Genomic DNA, 24,127 nt, shown 5'->3' on the forward strand with positions numbered 1-24,127 from the left:
TAACATCCCAGGAGGCTTACCTGGTCTGTAGGGCTTTCGTTTCCTCTTCTTACTGTCCTCCGTCTCGTCGGCTCCGCCTTTGAGACCGTCACAGTCCCCCATGCCTTCCAGGCCAGCGTCCCTCTCGCCACCTTCTCTGTCAGGACTCCCTGGTGCCTCCATCTTGGATTCACAATCCATCGACTCTCCACAACCTAATAATTCAAAGTAACGCTTAAAGAACAAACCCAACACAGACGAATGTTTATCAGCCGTCAGATGTGGTGAAACCGGGCCGACCTTTTCCGTCGTCACCGTCTCCTTCGACCTCCCTCATATCCATTCCATCAGGGCCGCCGTCGCAGCACAGAGTGCCGAGACGAGAGCGACGCTGCCGTCTCTTATGCAGGGGAGACATGGAGATGCTGCGCAGCAGGGACATGCCCGACTCGGTCAGCCACACGCCCTCCAGACGGTAGAACTGGGGTTCTGTGGAAAAATTTTTCAAATCTAAGCGACTCTGGACAAAAAAGAGACGAAATCCCCCCACCCCCAAAAAAAAACAGGAAACTACAACGTGCCATTGCAGGTGCATTTCAGGGTTTTTTTTGTTTTTTTAAAAATATATATTTGCAAGTAATGATAACATAAAATGACATTTCCCAGAAAATTTGTGTATTAAATAAAAACAATCATAAGAGATTTTTAATAGAGAAATATCATCCTGCTGAAAAGTACATAAATATATTGCACATTACATGTCCTCAACATTTGGTTAGGGCTGCTTTTGCATGAATTACTGCACCAATGCAGCATGGCAGGGAGGTAATCTGCCTGTCTTCTGATTAGTCAAGCAAATATTAGTAATTTTTTGCACTGTGATAAGATGCCAAGTCCTACTGGAAAAGGAAATCAGAAGCTCTACAGCAAAGAGGCACTGACTCAGCAGCAACTCAAGTTTGCAACTCTTGAAAGAGCATTGCTTGACAAACCATCAGGTTGCAGTTATTCTTCTTGTGTACCTTTATATACCACATGTTTTGCCTCCACTCAACTTCCCGTTAATATTTTTGGATACAGCCAATGATTGTTCAAGGCTGTGACCCTACATTTCTCAATAAAAAACGGAAACTATTATTGCTTGTTTCATCATCTTTAAAGCCACAACCTAAAAATGACCAGAAAAAAAAAAAACTGTTTATATATTTAACTCCGTTTGTGATGAATTTAAACTATATGCAAATGAAACTTTTTGAACTAAATTACAAAAATAAATGAACTTCTCATTATTCTAATAAACTGAGATGCACCTGTAGATAATTCAATAAAATCTACTAACCTGGCTCTTTGATCTTTATTGAAGCCATAATAGCTGACTCTACTACAGAGAAAACAGGAAGAAGAATTAGAAAGCAAAAGTAAATCATGACATCAGTGCATTGAAGAAAATCTTGACGCCGTGATATTTGCTTTCGGTTCGTCGGCTTCGTCATTCTGAGACTCACCCACGGGTTTTGGAACATATGGCGTGCAGGATGTGCACGCGAAGCCTTCATCGGAGGCTTGCTCCACCTCATCCTCTGTGTACAGGCTCTCGCAAACAGCATGGACCCATCTGCACAGGCACACAGGAAAACACGTCGACACACACACCTTTCGTAAATGCCAACAAAATCAAAAGATGTTATGGAATAATTTATGACGAGAAAACGCCATGAATAATCTATCTCCCGCTTGTCGTCATTAGCCGCATCCCCATGAATTCTTAAGATTCTCTTGGCATGTGCGGATGTAGGGAGCGCGGCACGCACCGGTCGCAGTACTGACACTGCAGCAGCAGCTCCTCTTCCATGAAGTTCTCCCTGCAGACCGGACAGGTGACGAGGCTGGCGCACGGCCCGCAGTGTGTGTAGTTGTTCTGCCACTCGCAGTGGAAGCCTGGTGAGCTGGAGCCACACTGGACACAGCACACACACCTGCACGGAAGGAGTCGGGTCATTCTTACACTGATCTGGTAAAACTGTATTATTATTATTAAAACGAATGCTACAATGGAAAATTTTTGGATTTATTCAATGCTACAAAAAAAAAAGACAGAGCAAGGAGACTTTAAATTGCTAATGCGGAGCTGAGATGCTATTTCAGTGTTTTACATAATATGCAAATGTGCATGTACTCATTTCCATTTGACCTAGTTCAAAAGGAACAGAATTGTAAAGACTACAGAACACTAAGAGTCGTTCTTCTTTACCATTTGCACTTCCAGCCCCCCTTCGGCACAGTGTGCAGGGGAGGGTCCAGGCAGTAGGTATGATAGCTGACATCGCAGTCGTCACAGAGCAGCAGGCGGGACGGGTCCGACGCCTTCCCACACTTTTCGCACACGATGCACTCCAAACAACGCCAGCCCTTACGGAGCTTCGTCTTGGTGATCTGAAAAAGATAACGCGCTTAAATCTACGCTTTGGCAAATTGAGTATTATAGACGTAACTGAAGCAGTTCCTACTTTGCTGTTCACACAGTAAGGGTGGTAACACTGGGCACACTGAGCGCAAGCTAGCAAGTGGCCCTCTGAGCCCTTTCCGAAACTGCCACACACCACACACATGTCCTGAAACAGACAAGAGCATGGAGTCAGATAGAGATATGCGCCGCTTGGGAATTTTTATTTTTTTATTTTTTGTGACAAACCACAGCGAACGAAAAGTGTTGTACCTGGAGCAGGACAAATTTGTCTGTGTTTGAGAACAGAACCACCGTGTTCTGCATGGTGTCGTCTTCCTCGTCGTCTTCCTCCTTGCTTAGTCCAGTGTCTGAGGTCATGCTTAGCTGAAAGGAAGGATACCAGATGTGTTTAATTATAGGAAAAATCCTATTAAGTACAAATTTGTATTCATTAATTTGTTACTCAGGAGGAATAACAAATGTAAAAGAGAAAAAATATAGCATTAATTGTAGAGTCCCACAATTTCCACATCCACACCTTTCCTGACAACTTTTCAATTCTGAGCATCTACACAAACATTTGTGAACAAAAATGAATGATCCATGATTGCTTTTACTAATCATAGTGATATATTATTACAAGGACATGGATGTGTCTCACTTTAACCCGACTGTGACATCATTCAAATCCAAGCATTAAATATACTTTTATACAGAAAGTTAGCTGAAGCCATTCAGAGCACTTCATCTGTTCTCTGGTTGGCTTTCCCTTGAAACCTGTTGTTGCTAATTTACACTTTGCTACCAGCTATATTGACATATAATGTTGTCCCAGTGTTTCTGTTGGGCTTTCAGATTGCAAATATTCCCAAAATATATCTGGAGGTTTAAAATTTTGTCCTTACTTCAGTTAATTTTTGGCTCTTGAGAATTCCCCAGTAAGAGTTTTTTTTTTTTTTCTGATATGCGTGTACAATATCTGTGCTTCCTTTACATCTTCCAAAGGCCATGAAAAACTAAAAAACATCATTTAATTCCATTTCACTTTGTGTATGAAAATACTTTGGCTGTAATTCAGTTTTATGACGGATCATAAGAGATGCATCGATCAGGTTTCTTCAAAATTGAGTGTTGACATTTTTGTACATTTCATAGATGCCCAAAGAGGTTTTGGACTTTGAGTCCAGATGATTGGAAAGCTTACCAAAAAGGCATCAATGCAGGACGCCATGGCTTTGAGGCGTGACCTCCCGCCACGCCCTCTTCCTGCGCCGCCACCCCGAGGTCTCCGCTTTCCAGGGAAGCTGCTGCTTCGCCCCTACAAGTTCAAATAAAAGGAGAAATGAACAACCTAAAAGGCACTTTGTCATAAAAAACACTTTAACCCTTCAGATATTAAAATCAATGCCATGGTGACCTCACCTGTTTGACCCGTGAACGGCCCGGCGACCCTCTTCGTTTCGCCTTCTCTCTGTCGCTCCTGAGGGCATCAAAGGGAAGCGAGTCGTCAGTCTCTGTGAGGTTATCGCCGTGGGAACGGCCGGCGGGAACCAGACCGAGCTCCATGGCCAGCTGATTGTCCGGTTCTCCGGGCGAGCCCAGGAAGCCGCTGCTGCTGGACATCTCGTCCAGTAGCAACTCGGGCTTCGCTGCCTGCAGCTCCTGCTTTATGTCCAAATGATGTCCTTTCATTTGCTCGTCGTCCTCGTCTTCGTCTTCCTCCTCGGACTGAGGAAGCAACCTCGCGTCCACGTCCATGGCAGAAAGCGCATCTGCTGATGGCGAGGTTGTGGAAGGCGACTGGAGGTCTTGACATCGACTCCTCTCGGGTCTATCGTCCATGGACAGCAGCTCGGGTTTGTCCACAGAAACAGAAAAGGCCGCTGGTCTCTGCGCGTCCTTTCTGAACGGTTCCACGGCACAGCCGCTCTGTAACGACTCCTCCGAAGCTTCTGCCCCAGAGAGGGTGGACTCTTGCTTTTCCTCCTCCATGCTTCCAGTTGCTTGGTGTGATGATGCGGTGGGCTCTGGTGTAGGGTTAATGTCACACTGAGTTTCTGCTGAGAAGACCCGGGAGGGTGAGCTTCGAGTCTTCTCACAGAGCATTTCTTCTGATCTCCGTTCATCAGCAGTAAGACAAGTGGCTCCTTGTTCCGTTGTAGCACAAGCTGGATTTAAAAATAAGTCATTATTAGCATTAGAAATATACGCACATATCTAAAAAAACATTTTAAAAAGTGAATTAACGTTCGCATATTAGATACAAAAAAATTTAAAAACCATTTAGGTTTATTAGACAGTGCTACACGTCAAGTGTTTATGTCTGTTCATCTACCACCAACGAAAATAAATTCATTAAACACTTTGTGTTTAATTCATTTATATGTTTATGTAGGAGTTTCATTTCTAGATTACCTTTATTGTCATTGCACAGTATTTTTAGCAGCACGACAACATTATTAGGGACGGCTGTTTTAAAATTAATACTTGAAATAAATGTTTCTCAGTTATTCTAATTTATTGAGATGCACAAAAAACAGACAAAGTTCTAATTATTTCAAAATAATTTAAATAATTATTTTTGTTCACCTGTAGACACAGTTGAAGCAGATGACTCTTGACAGGTGGATCCTTCTGCTGCCGCCTGCGGTTCTTGCTTCACTTCCTTCCCCTTAACATCTGCTGAGTGAACTACTGTAGACTCCAAACCTAAACCAAATAAAAATGAGCTCATTAAAAAGCCAGAACTTTTTTTTTTCTCCTAAGCTTTGACTTTTTCAGGTTCTTTGAAATTCTAACATACCCAAATCCATGGGGGCGTCTTTGTGAGGTTCATCTTTCACGACGTCCATCCTGGTTGCACCCTTCTGTCCAGGAGTTCCTTCTGATAAATCTGCTGCAATTTCAGTGACCAGGTCAGCTTGGATTGTCATCTCCTCTCCAGACTGAATGTCGTCCATGCAGGTCTGACCAGCAGGTTGCTGCTGATCCTCCTTGCAAAGAAGACAGATGTCCTTGGCTTCTGAAAGCTCTCCCAGTGAAGAACACTCAATGTGCATCCATCTGAAGAAAGCAAAAAATTAAATAAAAAGAAAAACCCAGAAAAGTTGTGTTACAAGAACATCAGCTTGAACCAAGATGCACCAATTGATTGAGTACAAGCTGGAATAGATCAGCAGGTCAAATATTGAAAAATTACGTTTTTTCATATGCATCAAAAATATAAGTTTCCATAATTTTCCAATCTATAACAGTCAAACTACAGTGTGTATTTTGATTACATTTTTGGAGTTCAACAACAACAGATGAAAGGTGAGAGACATGAGCATAATCTAGTAAATTCTTAATTAATTTTTAGGTTCAAAAACACAAAATCTGATAAATCAGAAAAACATTCAGCAAACTTTTTGTGTGCATTATATTCCTGGATAAATCTGAATGAACAGGCGAGAACTGAAAGAAAACTGCAAATGTGTGTCGGTCAAGAAAGGCCAGAGTGGTGTATCTCTAATAAACATAATTTAAATCTCCACTGTGTGTTAAGCTGACCTGTGGCATACGCCGCAACACTGAAGCCCAACAGATGGGTTGGCAGCTTTGCTGCAAACGCAACACACTGAGCTGCGGTGTTGCTGGCACTCTTCACACATGTTGTAGTTTTCAAACCACTGGGCCGAACCTGGCAGCGTCAACCCACGGACACCGCACTCCATACATACACGGCACCTCTGTGGAAAAACAGGACATGGTGATAATAAGGACCAATTCCTCAAAATGGAGAGCATATTTCATTCCAACAGCTAAATTCTAACAGTTAACACATTAGTATGGTTTTACTATAATGTGCAACAAGTCCTCTCCACATAATCTACAGTTTAATCTGTCTAAACATAGATAATTATTCTTGTAAACATGTTGTACAATTTTCTCACTTTTACAACATTAGATTGTTTTTGTGTGTATGGTTAATCCTTAATACCACTTCAGAGGATGTTAGTAAAGGTTTTCTAGGTTTTGTTTTGGTTTTTATTCACTGCCAGATGATTAACACATCAAAATCTTATAAATAGCAAAAATGTCATAGATAGTAATAGACAGTATTACTGCTAATAGAGACGAAAAACAAAAAGTGACTAACTCTGCATTTCCAAGGGTCAGAGGGAAGAGAATCCATGGCTGGTTGGAGACAGAACGTGTGATATCCCTTATCACAAGCATCACACACCAACATTTTGGAGTCTTCTCCTGGTTGTCTAAAAGTGAAATTAAATAACTTGGTATTATTTTAAAACAATAAAAATGTAATTTCAAACAAAGATACTCAGCCCAAATCTTAAGTGCGGATGTAGTTTGTCCACATGTTGAACTTACCTGCAAGTCTGGCACACTTTACACTCTGGGCACTGCCATCCTGCCCGCTGGATGGGTGTGGCACCAATTTCCAGACAGGATGCATGATAATGGAGACCACAACCCGTGCAGAAAAGTAGCTCTGTGAGCTCCCCAACTGAATCGCACACTGCACACCAGGCCTCCTCACCAGCTGTAAGCAGATTGCAAAGGGAAAATTGCATCATCTGTTTGGTTTTTTTTTCAATTTCTGATACACCCGAGGTTGAATACAATTTCATACCACCACAAAAAAAACAAAAACATTTCACAATGCTTTCATGGATGCATACAAGTAAAGAAACTAACTGATAAAATTATCATTCAATGAATATCTAAAGGACTATTAAATCCCATCTAATCCCATCTACAGGAAGAAAAAATAAAAAAATAAATAAAAGTGTCTTTTGTGTACAACAGACAAGTGAAGCAAAAAATTAGGAGTTACATAAAGGTTAAACAGTATCAGGAACACATTAAAAACTTGCCTGACAAAACCACTACCACCTGAAAGAACATTTAAATTATACCAAGGTCATTCTTGTACATAAAACAAGTCAGGTCAGCAACAGTGTTTCAAAACCCAAGATTCTACAGTAATTTATGATCCTTTATTTTACATTGTAACCGTTCAAATGTCAACTCAAACTCACAAAAAAAATGCTTCTTTCCCCCCCATTTAAAGTGCTGCATCAAAGAACCAACTAATTATCTCTGATAAATACCTCTGTGGATCACTAATTTTTAGTGATCAGAATGAATTTCAGTTAATTGATTTATTAAGTGCAACAATTTGGAACAATGGAACAAGACTTCCAACAGTGTCAGAGAATTCAGCATTTTTTTAATGGAAAATTACAGTCAAATCCTTTAAGATTTGTTAAAAAAAAAGTCAATTCTGAACCTGGTAAGTGCTAACTGTGCTCATTTCACTGGATTTCTACCTTGTACGTACTTAAAAATAATAATACAGTTACTAATCAAAACACAGGAGCAAAAAAAGTAGCTGTCAGACAGCTAATGACATACCTCCTATACTACAGCACACTCAAAGTTATAAGTGAGTCGCAGAGGACGTCTCTTACCCAACTCCTCAGCCTTGTCTATATGCTCTGGACAGAGGAGGACCAACTGCTTCATGGACTGGAAGGATCCACTGGCCGCAGAGCACGGGAAGTGGTAAAATCGCGAGCAGCCCTCTACATGGCATTGTATGGTTGCACCCAGTCTTTTGCAATATTCACAAAGCTGAAATAAACCAAGAGAAGAAAGCACTCAATTTCCTGACAAAAGTGCTCATTTAATAGTATTTATTTTACACTCTAAGTAAAGTTGATGGAGAGCAGACTCACCCGTTGAGTCCCTGAGATAACAGCTTTATCCACGTCCTCCAGCTCCTCGTCTTTCGTCTGCTTCACCGCGTCTGACCACACCGCACACCAGTGGTGGACCCAACAACCACCTGCTCGTCACAACAATAAACAGAAAATACCTCACAAATGTCAACAAAAGAAGAACATGACTGCCTTGCAATGTCGAAACAGCATAGAAACATATTTTGAGCTTAACCTGAGTCATCAAAGAGTGCTGTCAGACAAGAAGAGTCAGAAAAACCAATGGAAGACAGGTCATCATTTCCAGGTAGTGGCAGTGGGAAAGCTGATGGCTTTTGAGTTGGTCGCTCCAACGACGACCTGAAGTGTCGCAGTTCCCGCTGCCCAAGCAAACTCCGCTCCACACAATTACAAAGGGCACAGGCACGAATGCATTCTCTGTCCACATAATAATGATTAAAAAAAATATATATATATATATTTAGAACTTTAATAAGACGATACAAATCATGAACATCATCTTGTATTAAAGAAACAGGCAATTCTGAGGCAAACAGGGAACTTACACAGGTGTGCTGGAGGAGGTTGCATCAACACCAGACTCGTCTGCAGCAGGAGAGACTTTGGACGACTCCTGGAGGGAGACTGGCTGGTGTCCAGAGGCGCTATCATCTGCTAGCAAATACAAAAAGTATAAATAAAACAGATATATAAAGACATCAAAATATTTATTACTGCTTAGTTCAAATTAAATTAGAGATCGATTTCCACATAAAAAAACAATATCCAAAGCAAAGATGCATCAACAAGTATAACAAAAGAAGGCATTTTTTCCTCTTCTTTTAATTATTAAATGCATCACATTCAAGAACTCCCAACTAATTTTGGATCATAAACACATCAACAAACAGAACAATTTTCCACTGGATTAAAATTCAGTGCATCTGAGAACATAACAAGCATTTTTTTCCATTATTTGCTATAATCCTTAGGATTATAAAAAATACGCAACAGAAAGAAAGTTAGAAATCAGTATCAATTAGAAAAAGCTTAATTGGAGCAGGTATGAAATGGAATACCATGATAACTTTACCTGTTGGTTCAGAGTCATTCTCTTCGCAGTTCGATTTCTGCTCGTCCATTCCACGTACAAATTTTGACCTCCTTATCAGAGATCTACAAAACAAAACCAAATTGCAAAATTATGGATCAAAAACAGGACAGGTATGACAAAACTATTAGCACATATCAAAATTATTGGAATGATTTCCTTTACTTCGGAAATGGGCAAAACCATCGAGAATAAGCCTGCTGACTTGAAATACCTAACAACTTGGATAAAACACTGACAGCAAAGGGTTACAAACTCACACATCTGTAAAAATGCAAGGGTCTGATTGCAATCTGAAAACTGAACAGCTCAAATATTTAGAATAAAAACAAGCATCGGATGCACAACACTGCATTAAACAATTCAACGTAAAATACTAAATCAGCGACACAGCTAATTTAATAAGATAGCCACACGTAGACTTTCCCTTGATTCCCATGCGTTAATTTGGTGGCTTTACTATTAATGCAACCGAGATTTAACGCCAACTCACGAAAATACCGCGAAGGTTACGTACGAGCGACCATTCAGAAATGGCTTTTAACGATCCAACTTATTTACCAAGCGATGCATAATCCACGTCGATGAAGTCTCCGTGGACAAAAAGCACTCGAGCTCGCAACTAAGCTGCGTTTTGTTTAATTAAACAGCCACAAAACGGGATACACAAAGAAAATACAACTTCCTTATAAAGAGCTTCCTGTTGCAGCGGAGCCCTTTTCGTGCAGAACACGGCCACTGAGAAATAATAGTTCCGCCATGGGATTGAAGCGCTCAAGCGCTCATAAAACAAACAATGAAGGCAAATCGGTTTTATCCACATAATAGATGAGAAATAAGAGAACAATAAGTGCGACGACTCGTGTGCATATAAATACATGAGTAATTAATTTTCCAAGTGGCTCTTCGTGTATTACAAAACAATTATTGAGTCAGAAGCCTTGAGTGCATGCGTTTCGTAATGTTTCCTTTTCATTGTATAAAAGTAAATGGAAGTAGATGACATAGTTTTGTTTTTGGTTTCTTTTTTTTTTTTTTTTTCTTTTTAGCGAATTCACTCAAAAGCGCCACTTTTAGACAGCTTGAAGGCAAACGATGTTAACAAAAAGGATCATTTTTAAATTAGAAATTATAATTAATACGAATAAGCATCAGGGGTAACAGTTGGGTTAAGCAAAGATCTCTGTCACATCTATTTGAATGACCATGCATATATTACAAACATATCCTCATTTTTATGGAGGAAATACGAACAGAGGGGAAGTGATGTGTGAGGTCAAAATATTGTATTTGGGGCCTTAAATAAAAATTACTCGGATTCAAAGAAAGATATGCTCCCCGTGCAAAACCTGAACGATCCTAAAAGCAGGCTATTTTTTTTTTTTTTACAACTACAACCAAAACTCCCACAATAAGACGCCACAGACGTGCACAGTAAAAACCATCCAGAGATTATTCTACAAACTGCATCAAAATGAGTCGGAATGTAACTGAGCTAATGGACACAATCTCTTTAGCAGTCTTAACATTGCATCGCTGTTCTCAATCGGGAGCGAGAAACACTCGGAAAAACACTCCAAAAACAAGGCGCACATTTCACAATCCGATCGCCCAGCACTAACACGCTTTGAGACGACACGTTTCCGAAGATATACCATACGCTTTGCTGTAAAGGAAAAGCAGGATTGATCGAAGCAAAAGTAATAAACACGATGTCCGCAAGTCTTCACATTATAGTTAGTGTTGCAAACTAACTGCGAACAGCATTAAATCTGGACATAAAATGGTAATAATCAGAAATTGGGGTGTGCTGCTGAACTACAATAAAGAGTTTATAGCTGAATAATGGCAGAGACAAGCACTTTCTCAATGTAAACACCGACTTCAAAGGGTTGGTTCCAACCAGCAATTAGACGCATCCATATCAGTGACGAAAATTCTACAAAGCTAACAATTACCTATTGTGGCGCAGCTACAAACTTTCCCGAAGAAATCCCAAGAACCGAAACTACACTACGCTCAGGGACGTGCAGTTTTGAAATATGACAACTGGATTTTACGTGGATCCCCATGTGAATACAAGCAGTACAGAACAACCGAAAGAGAACACACAGGGTACCACAGCTAGCTTTCCAGCAATTAGATAGATTCATCTGGCAGCTAAATGCTACAGATAGCAGCGCTAACACCGGTCTAAGGTCAGGGTTAGTGTGTTTAGATCACTATGCTGCAAGGAAATAAACCATGCCACACTTGTCCCTACCTACCTTAGAAAAATAACGTCCTCTTCTCATGCATCAGCAAGATCTAAAGAGCCACAAAGCTTCCGAAAATGCTGGTGCTCGCTTCATTTTATGTACCCGGACTAACGCTGCGGCTAGCCCCGGCAGTTGTGAGAGTGGGGGAAGTGCAAGTCGGCGGAAGGCAAGGCAGTCAGCAGGCAGGCTTTGCTAGCTGTTTAACTACACGGATAACACCCCGGCTAACCAACGGCCGGTGGACTTCTGTATTGACCAGTCGGGGAACTTTTGTATCCAAACGCAAGTCTTCGGCTAGTCCAGAAAAATGTTTCCCGTCTCCACGTAGCGACGGTGAACGTAGCTTGAGGGCTAACATTAGCAAGCTCCAGTTATGTACTGGAATCTCACTCGAAGAGGTCGTTCGTTGCAGCAAGTTTGCATAAATTGTCTGTATCCGGAAAGTGCTGCGCTGAACTTTGTAGACAAAGCCAGGGAAAAATGGTTTCCTTCAAGTTTTTGTTGTTGTTGTTGTTTTTCTTTTTTTTTGCCGAACGCAGACTTTCATCTAACTGAATTTGCAGTTCAACTTTGCATGGGTACCCTTGTATTGGGTCACTAGCATCTCTTCTTTCCCTTCGCTAAACTGCGCTGCGTCTTCTAACGGCTGTTCCACTAAAGTGGCTAGCCCAAGCTAACTGTGCTACGTTATAAACAACGTCGTCGAAAATTAATTCATCCAAACGAGCGATTCGCAATTACGCCTCGCCGGAGCATAAGTTACAACTTGGGGGTGATGCTAAAGAGATAAACATCGTGTAAGGTTGATCGTGAGCACTCGACGTGGGATTTTGATTTCGAGAGCGCGGCCGCTGAAATATGGTGGATAATAGATATTAGGTCATTAGATTTTCGATCCAGGGAAGCCATTTTTCATTAGGTTGTTATGATTGTAACAGCAGAGCTACACTGATATCCCTGTTTGTGAGTGATTTAGCGTGGTTTTCACAGTTAAGAAAAAAAAAACGGTTTCTGAGTTATTTCCCTATTTATACAAATTAATATTGGTAAGCAATTACAGCAAATGTAAATATAGTATTTTATGACTGTTTATATATGTTTGTTTGTTTGTTGTTGTTTTACTAGATTTACTGAACGTTTCATATTGTAAAAATAAGATTTTTTTAAAAATCTGATCCTGACCAGAATTTGTTCGGAAACCTTTCGTTATGCCGAATCATTACGAAACTTAGGTGAAATCAGTGGGAAAATAATTCAACATCTCCGTCTATGAAACCATTACAGTGTTTGTACAAAGATTTAATTTAAAAATATGTCATGTGTTTTAATTGCTTTAATTCGATACAGTAAACAAAATTTGTCTCCTCTAAATATAGTGTATGGCTTATTATATTATCTTCAATAACCATTTATTATTACTTTGACAAAAGGACTTTTTATATTGTGAAATGTCATGAGAAAAGGAATGACAAAATAACAAACCAAAAAAACAGCTCTATGTCTATTTACAGAAGTGGAAGTAAGTAGTTACATTTACTTTAGTAACTTTTTTTGGGAGGGCCAGGGGGGGTAACTTCTAGGAATACTTTTGCTGCACCCGAAACGCTTTTTCAAATCTTTTTTGAATTTGAAAACATTATTTCTGCTCTAGATGTTTTTTTTGTTGTTGTTGTTGTTTTAAATTATGTTCCAACGTTGTGGGAACAGTTTGGGGGATGATTCCTGTTTACTCCAGTATACGACCCCACACCAGATCTCAGAGCATGTTCCAAAAAGAGACGGATGAGCGAGTTTATTATGGAGGAAGCTAACTGGCCTTCACAAAGTGCTGACCTAAACCTGATGCACCATAAAGATGAATTAGATCAGAGATTGCAACCCAATCCTTCCTCCGCAACTTCACTGCAAAACATAACAAATGCCCTAGTGGAAGAATAGTGGAAATCCTTCATAATTCCAAAACCTCATTTAGAGATTTTCAAGAAGAGTCATCTTATTAAACACTATGGATTAAGAATAGAATGTCACTCAAGTTCATATATGTGTAAAGAAATATGAGCAGTTACTTTGGCCATATGGTATTTATAATGCTTATTTCACAGTATAGCATATTTTTGACCGAGTAACACTAGGAATCTAAAAAACTTGTATTAGTTGTTTACTTTGTCAGGTTATCTGCTTGGGCATAGCCTGCAGTTGGCTGTTCAACGGATATGATACTGGTATAAGAACAGTGTAAATAAATGCGATAGGCAGTTCTTCTCTAGGTTCAACACCATCGTAGTCCATGTTTACCATAACTGTATGCGGTATGACAACGTAGGTGAAAGTTTTAGTTGCCTATAAGGTTCTAGAGGCGTAGGGTGGCAAATAGCGAAGTGGCAAGGTCTGAGTTGTTGGTTTTCTTCATCTATAAGATGCCTTATCCCTGTCAGAAAATTACACAATAAAACAAATAGCCAGGGAAAAATGAGTTCAAAAGAGCTGCTCTGAGAATTGATCTGCTTCTCATCTTGACTAACACTCTCTTTCTCATTTAGCACTTAAAATCCAAGAACAGTTTGCCTACAAAGCTGTTTAGCAGGAAATTGTAGCCATTTTCCAAGTCCTTATATAATCTATGAATGTGTACACATATATAGTATAAGATTAGCTCTTGGTTTTGTAGGTAACCTTTCATCAAGGTGCCAACCTCCTCCCGGCCCTCCTTTCTTGATCCCATTGTGAATAGGCCTGAGGCAATACACACACTAGAGCTCTAATGTCATGTGGAATGACCCTGTGAACTTACAGAAAATGGTTAACAGTCTGTCTCACTGGAAGAAGGTCACAAGTTTGATCCACAACAACTCCTGACATGTCTCAGAGGGGGACGTACAATCTAGAAGCAGCTCAAAATGAAGAGCCGCGGTAAAAGTAGGTATTTATTTTTTATTGAATTCTTCAGATTCATTCACTGTAGATGACAGAATTTTCACTGCTGCTGCAGCATTATCTGCAGTTGTTCTTGCATTACATATTTTTGCAATACATAGTTATGCTAGAAAAAAAAGAAATCTGATAGACTTTGAGAGCAGAGCACAGAAATAATTTAGAGTGTTATAGCTGAAACACAATGTTCTGGTTTGAGTTAAATCTAATGGGTATCATTGCTCTAACGCCAACTTTTCAACACAAAACTAAACAAATATGACATAATTTACAGCACCCTCTACATTTATTTTCATTGGCACAACACTTGGTAGCAAGTAACCCCAATAATTCATATAAACTAGAAGCAATTGAAGTGTTTAAGTACTCTGCACTTTTTTAAGGATATCAGGGTGTTAAAAAAAACTATGAATTATAAATTGAAAACAAGTGACCTTTTCTTCATTACCTCTGTAAGTTGATATGTTGAGAAGCTCAATTTTTATCCATGATGTCTTGTGGCATACATGTGAGGGTACATATTTCAATTTCAAGTTGTCCCTCTTTAAAATGGGAAAGATAAGAGAACCTGCCTTTCAAGTGGGGGAGATGTGTGCTGATCTTACTAGTTTATGGAATAGCTAAAAAAAAAAAAAAAAATCCCCTTAATCATCTACAGTCAAAGCAATAAATCACAATTTTAAAACAATCAGGACTGTTACAAGACTGGATGGAAACCCACGTTTGCCTTCCCACCATGCATAGTAAGCAGGACAATAAAAAAAACTGCAGTCTTATCTTATTTGAGATTATGTTTCTACAATAAAATATCAATTTATTTTAGGTTTTTGTACACCGGAGATGCTGTTAAATTCAGAGGCCGGTGTATGGTGGAAGATGATACAATAATGAAAAGAGCAGAGCATTCCTTTGGAGGTTTTTTTGATGGACAGCATACTATGAGCATAGCACAAGACAGACCTAGAATTTGATAGAAGGATTTCATACGAGCTCCTTAGGCCCGACATGAACTGCTGGTGATGGGCGTTTGGTCATACCGTATGACCATTGCCACACAGTTTTGGATAAAATTAAATAAAAGCATAAAATAATCAAGGATTTGTTTCTTTAAACGAGAGTTGGTTCCAGACACAACGAAAAGTCTGCGCATGTTAAACCTCTGTGGGGTTTAACATGAAAATGACAAAAGCTCTTCAAAAAGTCTAACAAGAATAAAATCTGCCTCGTAAAAATTGTAGAAAAATGTGCTATGTCTTCAATTTCCCTACATTCATAAACCTCAGATTGCCACCTGTGACTCTTTCAGAGAACTGTCCCACATACAGACTTTATTGTTTTATTTGGAAATTTACACCAGCAGTTTTCCCTGGTTCTTTTTGGTCAGCTAATGTTTGAGTTTCTCTTCGTCTGAGTGTGAGGTGAACATGTTTTCATTTGGAAAATAAGGCATTACTGGTTCCAGTGACAGGATTACTAAACTCCCCATTCAGCTTTAAGACAATTAGATCAGATTTTGGAGGGGGCTGAGACCGGTTAAAGCGTGGTGACTGATTGGCCAACAGATCTGAACAGAGAGTGGTATTAAAACGCCAAGCTGCTTCTATTGGCCAGGCGATGAAGCCAATGCTTTCCCATCTGGCTCCTGCGCTTCAAGGATAATCCCCTGGAATACCTCCACAGATGTTTACAATGGAATATGAACCTGGCAAGCACAATGTTTTTTGTTTTTTTTTATCTTTAGTTGTATGTTTCTATCGAATTAAAATTTTTTACACTTAAAATTTAAAGGTCACTCAATTTAAAAAAAGAAAGAAATAGCAAAAAGAAAAAAGTCATAGAAAGCCTCTTTCATATAGCTGAGTTTTGTTCATCTGCGGTTTATCCTCTTAATATTTTATTATTGAGGTCACTGGGTTCTGGTAACATCCTACGGAATGCCTAATGCATGCAACTGATGTATAGTTAGAGGGTATAACAAGGTACATTTTTCAATATATATATGTACATGTTTTTGTAGTAAATTAATTTAGTATTATTTTTTTTAAAAAAGTAGTTACTTTATGTTTGAAAAACCACTTTATGCGATCCAGGTGACAATACACAATTCCTCCACAAGGGGGTGTATAACCTCATCCTCATTTTATTAACACAAGTCCATTACCTTTTCCAGCATATGTCTTAGGAACAAATAAAAGAATTTGGATCAGGTGTTTAATGTGCATGCTGGGGGCACAGTTTCTCCTTACGTGTATATTTAGGACCAAAAATTCCCAAAACCTTTTCAAATATTAGAAACAAAATGAAAAAAATGCATACAAATATGCTTTTGTAAATATAAAATGGGAGTAATTATTAAAGTATTACGATCAGAATTCATCATACACAAAAGTATGAAATGACATTTCATAATTAAAATAAAATGTTTTTCATATTTCCTGGCGGGTTGCGCAGCGGAGCACGTTCTGCCCTCATACTTTTCAAGTTAAGGACATTTGCTGGAGAACAAGTGAAAATTGTTTCATTTCTTATCTACTTTGCGACAGCTAAAAATATTGAATCCACTTGATTTAGACACTTGTTGCCCTCCAAACAAATGTAGTGCATAAATGTAAAAGAACAGTAACTCAAAAGTCATAAAACTGGCATAATTCAAACAGTAATTGTTGCAAATCACACAGAGGAAACCATTTACTGCAATATTCTCAAGGCGATAAAGACAAGGAGTGGCACAGTTGGGCTTCTTGTTAACTTCTTTACCTTGCATGGACCTTTATCCTCCAGCAACATTTTGCTTAACAAGTCAAAGAGAAATCACTTTAATAAGTGCAGAAGCTAAAGAAAACACAAATATTGCACTTATGGAATTACATTTTTATTCATTTGGTGATATGATACCAAGTCAGTGCTTACAATACAAGTTGTAGAATTATAGCAATGATAAAATGCAACCTCTATATATTATGATTCATGAAGTACAAAAATAAAGATTCTGTTGTACAGGGAATTCATTCCTATCCCATCATATTTTTCTTTTTTTTACTGCAAAAAGAAATAACAGCTGTACAAATACTGACTGACATACAGTAATATTTGGTTTTAATCTTTTCTGACCAATAATTTCATTATTCAACATATCTTACAGACTCCTTATGTTATGCATTGACAGTATATTAGCATACAGACAGTAGTGTAAAAAGCCAACCAGCAATTCCAGATTCTCACATCCTTCTTATCTGAAGGAAACAAACAGCAGCTTTACTTCAGGTACAGCCTGCAGTATGTTTCAACTTTTAAGCATGGAAAATGTTGGAGTCCAAGAAGATGCTTGCAAATCTGTAGAGTAATCTAGCATACCAGTGTATTTCTGATGTCTTCAAGGAGCACTGCTCTTGATCTTTCATTCGAAGAGGTTCACTGAGATTGTTTTGTTTGTGAATACTCACTTTTTCTGTTGTGCCAAACTGTGTTGCACTCTTAGTGCCAGCTTTTTGCTTCCCTTTTACGTCTTCCCCCCCAAAAAAGTGGTTCAGTGAATGGAGAAGCCGTAAAGGTCCAAATGCCCAGTGTGCAAGGTCGTGGTCCTCCAGCAGTGCGTAGCTGGACACAAGCACCCCGTCAACAAACAAAGTTCCAGCTTCAGTGAGGGGCGCAAACACTCCCACACTTTCAGTAAGAGAGACAGATATGATTCGGGATGTTTCTGTTTGACCCCCCGGTGTGCCGATGAGGACGCAGTCACCGACTCTGGCTCTGCTCGCGAACTCAGCCTGATACTCATTAGCATCGCGTCCACAGTCGGGGTCTAAAAACACTAAATGATGTGGAGTCACGACCAGTCGGTTGCCACCATCTGCCTCCAGAGACAGAAAGACAGACCGGCTTTCCTGGTCCCGGTGCAGAAACAAGAGGACTTCGCTGTACACGACCTGGCCTGTCCCAGACAGAGCCAGGATCCGGTCGCCAGAGGCCAGTGATGACAGAGTCTTCTGCCTTCCTCCAGCAACCGTCACCCGGGCCCAGCCTGGGAAACACCCACCCCTCTCCACTGCTTCAGATTTATCTGCAGAAAGGATGAAACAGAAAGTGTTCCTTACTGTCCTTAGCATTCAAAAATATTTCAAAGGTGATATATTTTATCCCTCACACAGAAGGGGCGACTCAGTAAATTAGAATAATGAAAAGTCTGTTTCAAGCTTTTTAAATCAAAAACTAAGACTATTGTAAATGCATTTTACACAAAGTTCTGCAATTCAAACATTTATTTCTGTAAACTTCAGTTAGTCTGTCGCAAATATAATATCAATCTCCCAAAATGTTGTTTCTAAGAACATTAGGATGAAAGACTGTCCATGATTCAGGAGCCATTGACATCCTCCACAGGGAAGAAAGATACTAAAACTCATTGCTAAAGAAGCTGTATGTTCATAGTGCTGTTTCCAAGCATATAAATGGAAAGCTTGGTGAAAGGAAAAAGTGTGTGTACACAAATGCAATCCATAGAGATTTTTTTTATATTTATATTTTCTCATCTCTAGTGGCCTTTCTTTGACAGTGATTGGACAGGAAAGTGAGTTGTGAGAGAGGGAAAGACATTCGGCAAAGGTCAACAGGCCAGGGTTCGAACTTGTGGCAGCCGCATAAAGTTACACATGGGTTGTGCGCTTCATGAGTTTACTTTTAGTGCAACATTGACTAACAGACAATATATGGCCTCGATATACGTATGCTCCAAATATACAGAAATTAATGCAAGGGAGCCATAACCGATGACTGAATGCAGATACTGTTTAGTGAGTCACAATTGTCGAAATTAACAGAAATAAATATTGAACATAATGAAATTCACTTTTTGAAGTGAATTACTGAAATAAACTTTTCATAAAATTCACTTGTAAGTGAAGAATCAAACTTACCTGCTTTGACTGAACAGTGGATGTGATATCTGGACTCATAATGGACCCAGTCAAATCCTGCTTCTACAGCCAGCTGGGCCAGGATGCCGTACTTCTTTGTTTCTCTGTCGTCTGTGGTTATATCCACGGCCCGGCCTTCGTAGTGCAGAGAGCCCTGAGGGTGGTGGCCGTCTTCATCCCAGGCCTCCGTCACGCGGAGGTGCACCCCTGGCCACTGGTTCATCACAGCAATGGCCAACCTGTTCAAACAGTCCTTACATCGCTGCAGGAGAATAAAATATACAGGTTGAAGGTTTAAGAATAGGGGAAATTCAGACAGTTTTCAGGCAAGTACAGGGCCACAAGCAACAGTTCATGTTTTAAACACTTTGTTGTTTAAATTAGTGGATTGGTAGCCAGTATGCTGAGGAGTAATGCAGACTTCTGAATAAAGTTTCTTAGAGCAGGAACACATCTAAACACGTACCTCAAACCCACTGACCTAGCAAAGGTCAGTGGGTTTGAGGTACGTGGTTGGGGTCCGCAGGTGTAGAGGACAATATGAGCTTTTTATAGTTTTACGTTAGCAAGCACATGCTCCAACACTGCATTAGTTTGACTGGCAGAATGCCAGAACTACCTATAATATGTCATGACGTATCTTAAGAACTATCTATATATTTCTCTTTAAAAACATCTTAGACTAAATATTTTAAAGAATTGACATGATTTTGGTTAAGTTCCCATGTTTTTAAAAACTAGAACTGTACAAAATATCGAATCACAAAGGGAATCAAAAATTGCAAGGACTGCTTCAATGTAATATTTGGTGGTATGAACATTTTGAAGCTCCATGCATTCACGCTTTGCACACTGTAATATTTAGTCGTTTGCATGGGCTTTCATTTGGTACATCCTGATGTTCTTGGCTAGAGGTTGTAGTTTTAAACTCAAGATGCACCAATCAGGCACTCACTGGCTCATAGAAATTAGTATTTTCTTTGACAAGAAGATTAAAGATTGTCTGCATTTATATAGGCATTTGCCCCATTTTTACTAAACTAAAAAGTGAGTAAAAGTACATACTGTTGGCTGATGTTTTTAATAAAGCAAACCTAGAGAGAGTTTCTAGCTTTGATGCATTTAATGAAAAAGAGCAAGGGAAAACTTGCCAATTCCAATCTCTTATCAATTGATTGCGCCATCTTTACCTTTGTGTGAAATATTTTGTTTCTAGATATTTGGACATTAATATTTCCATTTTCAGTTAGAAATGTCCCTCGGATGTCTTGCATCTCCATTTACACTTTGGATGTGCTTTCTATGGCGTCCGAGCAGAACTCTTGTTCAAGCGGCAGATGTTTGCAAGCTTTCATAAACAGCAAAGGCACTGCTACAGTTACCAGAGCCATGTATCCAAATCTACACCTAAGTATAGAGACCGATAAAACACAGTTCCTCCCTCGCTCTGCTAAAGGCCATCTCGGCTTTGTGCAAACAATCAGACTGCAACCTACTGTAGCCAGTTTAGCACATTCTTTGGTCTTTTCAACAGGGTGGCAGAATAATCAAGGCCATTCTCTGCCTTTCCAGATTGTTCCAGGCTCGAGTTAGACACTTTCACCCCTGAGACATTTGATCAAATGTGTGCACAGTGACTCTTAACACCCCCATGGGCCATAATGTTGCAGACTGTGTCAGCATTGTCGCAAAATAGAGAGTTGGGGGAAAGTGGAACAAAAAGATGATGACAGCAGCAGCGTCTTGGATGATACACTCACTACTTCTTCAGTGCATGATCACTTTAGTCATCTTGTGACCTTTACAAGTAATTTTAAAATATATTTGTGCAACAAAAATGATGAAAGGCAAAAAAAAAAAATAAATAAAATAGAGGATGAGAGCAAGATCAGGAGCTCGGTGAGAAGAAAGCAATGCAGAGGAGGGTCGAGGTTGAGGCGAACGAGGAGGCCAGAGGGGAAGAATGTATGGGCATGTACTTGGGAATGTGACAGAAAGAGTGAGAAAGAGTGAGGGGCAGAAAACAAACTGGGTACATTTCTCTCGCAATGCCATTGAAGAGAGGCGTTTCATTGTCACAACCACAATAGTCGCTTTTCCGACGGTGCCATTACTTCAGCAGGCGGGAATTTTAGTATAGGCGACCTCTTCGGAGTTCTCAAAGTGACGCATAAAGAGCGTCTTTCACGTGTAGGGGGGGTCATATGCACACATTCAGATTGGGTACACAGAGGGTATGCACATACAATTAAAGATTTTCATCACGTACAATCACTCTGGGAGGAGGAAGCAACACAGACCTACATCCCAAACATTTACCAAGATCCTCTGTATAGTGGACAGAGCTGCATCCGATTCAGAAAGAGTTTGGCTGAAAATGTGTATTTTTCAGTGTCCGCAATTGTTTTTTTGTTTTTTTCCAAAGAACACATTTGGGGGTTCAATTCCTAGTAAACAAATACAAAAGCAAGAATTTCACTGGCACACAAATGGGTTTTTGTTCTATTAAGGGAACAAAATCTGCAACTTAGTTTAGTTTTCAGTGTCAACGTCATTGGCTAAAGATAAAAAAAAAAAAGAGTTTCTGTGGAGGAGCTGGTGCGCAGCATTAGGTCCTGATTGCGTAATCTTTAAAAGATGGAGGAGGTAGTACAGAGTTTTAGCAAACATTGAATGACGTCCTTTGATTTGAGCTAAACGTAACATAAACATAGCAGACAGTATATGAGCTATAAATGCCAGCCAGCGTTTAAATACAAATTTTTTTTTTAAATCGACAGCAACACACAGATGAATTGTTCACACATCAAAATTGACTAATTTGTCCTTGATTGGCAAGCAGTTGGTTAAATACTGGATAGAATCAGATTTTTGAGTGATTGGTTCAAAATTAAAGAATTCCACCCTTTTTGGTAAAAAAAACCCAAAAATCAGATTTGACTTTTTTTCCCGGATTGATAAAGTTTAGGGAGAATATTTCAATGCCTAGAGATAATCTTGTAATTCATTATTTTTATATTCTGCTCTCTTTGTTAAAGACAATGAAACACATTCTCTTTCAATTTATTTTTCATTCAAATCCACCTCAAAGAGCAAGCAGCACATTTTTGCGTTATATTCCTCCAAATATTAACATCTAAAAATCAGTGTTGTGGAGCTTTGTTTATTGGCATTGCAGAGGCCCCATATAAGAAGGGAATCCGCATGCAAAGAAGTCTTCTGGGGTTTGATTCCTGACCTCGTGGGCTTTCCTGAAAGTCTTCTCCATGTCTCTATACCCATTTTCTGTTAGATTGTGATCAATAAAAGGACACTGGTGCCAGCTTATTAAAGTCCGCCAAAATCAGATTTGACTATAAAAACTTTACAGTCAAATCTGAATGTCTGATCTAAAGATATTCAGATATTGGTATCGACCAGGTAAACCTCATCAGCGCATCTCTATTAATTGATAGTACAAAAACACGAAAACATCCATCTGACAGTCCACACTTTGTTAATTTTCCTGGATTGGAAGTGTAACCCAACTGAGATCAAGTGAAAAAATGTAAATCCATAACACACCAACCTCACCTTAGTCATGACCCGATCGGCGCTTGTGTTCTCCTCGTCTTTGAAGACAATGTCTGGGTTGTAGTTGCACACTAGCTGATTGAAGCGCTCAGAGTTGCGTGAGATCTTGCCCTCGGCCCTGCCACTGGCCCCAAGGGTGTTCTCAGAGAAGTTGGGGAAGAACTGCTTGTAGCGCATAGGTGTGAGCTTCCTGGGCCTGGAACGCGTGCCGTACCCAGGACCGGGTCCGCATCCCTGGACCACGCCTAGGCAGGTACAAGCAGCAAGCAGGCCGAGCGGTGCCAGGCGGGCCCACCAGAACTGCTTCATTGGGGAGGGTTGGAGCTCAGAGGCTCAGGATGACAGTCCGGTTCCAGGTGTGTGACAGCAACTGAATGAGGGTCAGATCTTGGTCCATACCCAATCATGGATAACTACTGCTGGTATTTTAAAATAAACTTAAAGTGTGCACGTTTGAGGTATTTGGATTGTTATTGTTAAAAGATTAATTTATTAGAAGTTAAACTACAAACTGGATATTGCTTTTAACAGTCCCAAAAAGTGTTCTGATTAGTTAAAGTATTTAAAAAGTTTGACATCAGGCATTTAAAGTGATGCACAATGAGGGCTTCTGAAAAAAGTTTCTCAGTAGAGGCGCTGCGTTCCTGTGGTCTTCTCGATTCCTCCACAGGTACCTGTCTTGAGGCAGGTGTTTTGAAGGGTTTCTGCTCACTTACCGCTCCTCTCCTCTCCACTCTCCTCTCCAGCTCCCCTTTAGGAGGCGCGCACACACCTAAAGTCCGACGCTTCCCCAGACTACAAATCCCTCCTCTGGCGCTGTCATCCTCTTTTTGGCGTCCTAATTTCTCGCGTCTTTTGAGATCTTTTCTCTCCTTCGTCCACCCCCTTCTGTTCTCAGCGCTCCTACCCACCTTGCGCTAGCCATTGGGTCTTATTAGCATCCGGACAAGATTGCCCTCCCTTCCTCTGCGCGCCACAGCACACGCCTCCAATTCAGCCATACAAAGAACATATGATGTTAACACAATGACCCTAACCCCTTCCACATCAATTACCATCTCAGGAGGGTTAACCCTTTCATGGATGAGTCATGATAGCCTCGCTCGGGATTTGTGATTTCAGTCGGGATTTTTAAAGTATGTGATTTTCAAGTAGTTTTAAGGAGTTTAAAATGTGTCCAGCTGCGTGTTTTA

The 24,127-nt window shown here is 39.9% G+C and overlaps 2 protein-coding genes across 9 annotated transcripts in view; both read right to left on the reverse strand.

Annotated features, from left to right (window-relative positions):
* Positions 1-12,824, reverse strand: part of kmt2d (lysine (K)-specific methyltransferase 2D) — a 38,204-nt gene extending 25,380 nt beyond the window's left edge. For 3 of the 8 annotated variants that reach the window (XM_028012569.1, XM_028012483.1, XM_028011510.1), the window contains exons 1-21: positions 11,527-12,823; positions 9,242-9,324; positions 8,715-8,823; positions 8,384-8,586; positions 8,167-8,276; positions 7,900-8,062; positions 6,797-6,968; positions 6,564-6,678; positions 5,975-6,153; positions 5,229-5,488; positions 5,015-5,134; positions 3,848-4,593; positions 3,630-3,743; positions 2,696-2,809; positions 2,487-2,591; positions 2,231-2,412; positions 1,791-1,955; positions 1,485-1,594; positions 1,319-1,360; positions 280-468; positions 21-194 (exon numbers count right to left, since the gene is read on the reverse strand). In XM_028012569.1, coding sequence (XP_027868370.1) covers positions 21-194; positions 280-468; positions 1,319-1,360; positions 1,485-1,594; positions 1,791-1,955; positions 2,231-2,412; positions 2,487-2,591; positions 2,696-2,809; positions 3,630-3,743; positions 3,848-4,593; positions 5,015-5,134; positions 5,229-5,488; positions 5,975-6,153; positions 6,564-6,678; positions 6,797-6,968; positions 7,900-8,062; positions 8,167-8,276; positions 8,384-8,586; positions 8,715-8,823; positions 9,242-9,290 — 3,421 coding nt within the window. In that variant the 5' untranslated portion in view covers positions 9,291-9,324; positions 11,527-12,823. Of the gene's footprint in view, positions 1-20; positions 195-279; positions 469-1,318; positions 1,361-1,484; positions 1,595-1,790; positions 1,956-2,230; positions 2,413-2,486; positions 2,592-2,695; positions 2,810-3,629; positions 3,744-3,847; positions 4,594-5,014; positions 5,135-5,228; positions 5,489-5,974; positions 6,154-6,563; positions 6,679-6,796; positions 6,969-7,899; positions 8,063-8,166; positions 8,277-8,383; positions 8,587-8,714; positions 8,824-9,241; positions 9,325-9,820; positions 9,948-11,526 lie in introns of those variants that run through there. The other 5 variants (XM_028012399.1, XM_028012148.1, XM_028012313.1 and 2 more) reach the window with 5 other exon arrangements.
* A 4,480-nt stretch (positions 12,825-17,304) lies between these two features.
* On the reverse strand, positions 17,305-23,897 carry dhh (desert hedgehog signaling molecule). The gene is made up of 3 exons (XM_028013923.1): positions 22,935-23,897; positions 19,362-19,623; positions 17,305-18,508 (listed from the first exon to the last, which is right to left on the reverse strand). The coding sequence occupies exons 1-3, from the start codon at positions 23,241-23,243 to the stop codon at positions 17,739-17,741; spliced, it is 1,341 nt and encodes a 446-aa protein (XP_027869724.1). The 5' UTR covers positions 23,244-23,897; the 3' UTR covers positions 17,305-17,738.
* Between the last annotated feature and the right edge of the window lie 230 nt (positions 23,898-24,127).

The sequence above is a fragment of the Xiphophorus couchianus genome, chromosome 1, assembly GCF_001444195.1.
Source record: "Xiphophorus couchianus chromosome 1, X_couchianus-1.0, whole genome shotgun sequence".
NCBI classification, from domain to species: domain Eukaryota; kingdom Metazoa; phylum Chordata; class Actinopteri; order Cyprinodontiformes; family Poeciliidae; genus Xiphophorus; species Xiphophorus couchianus.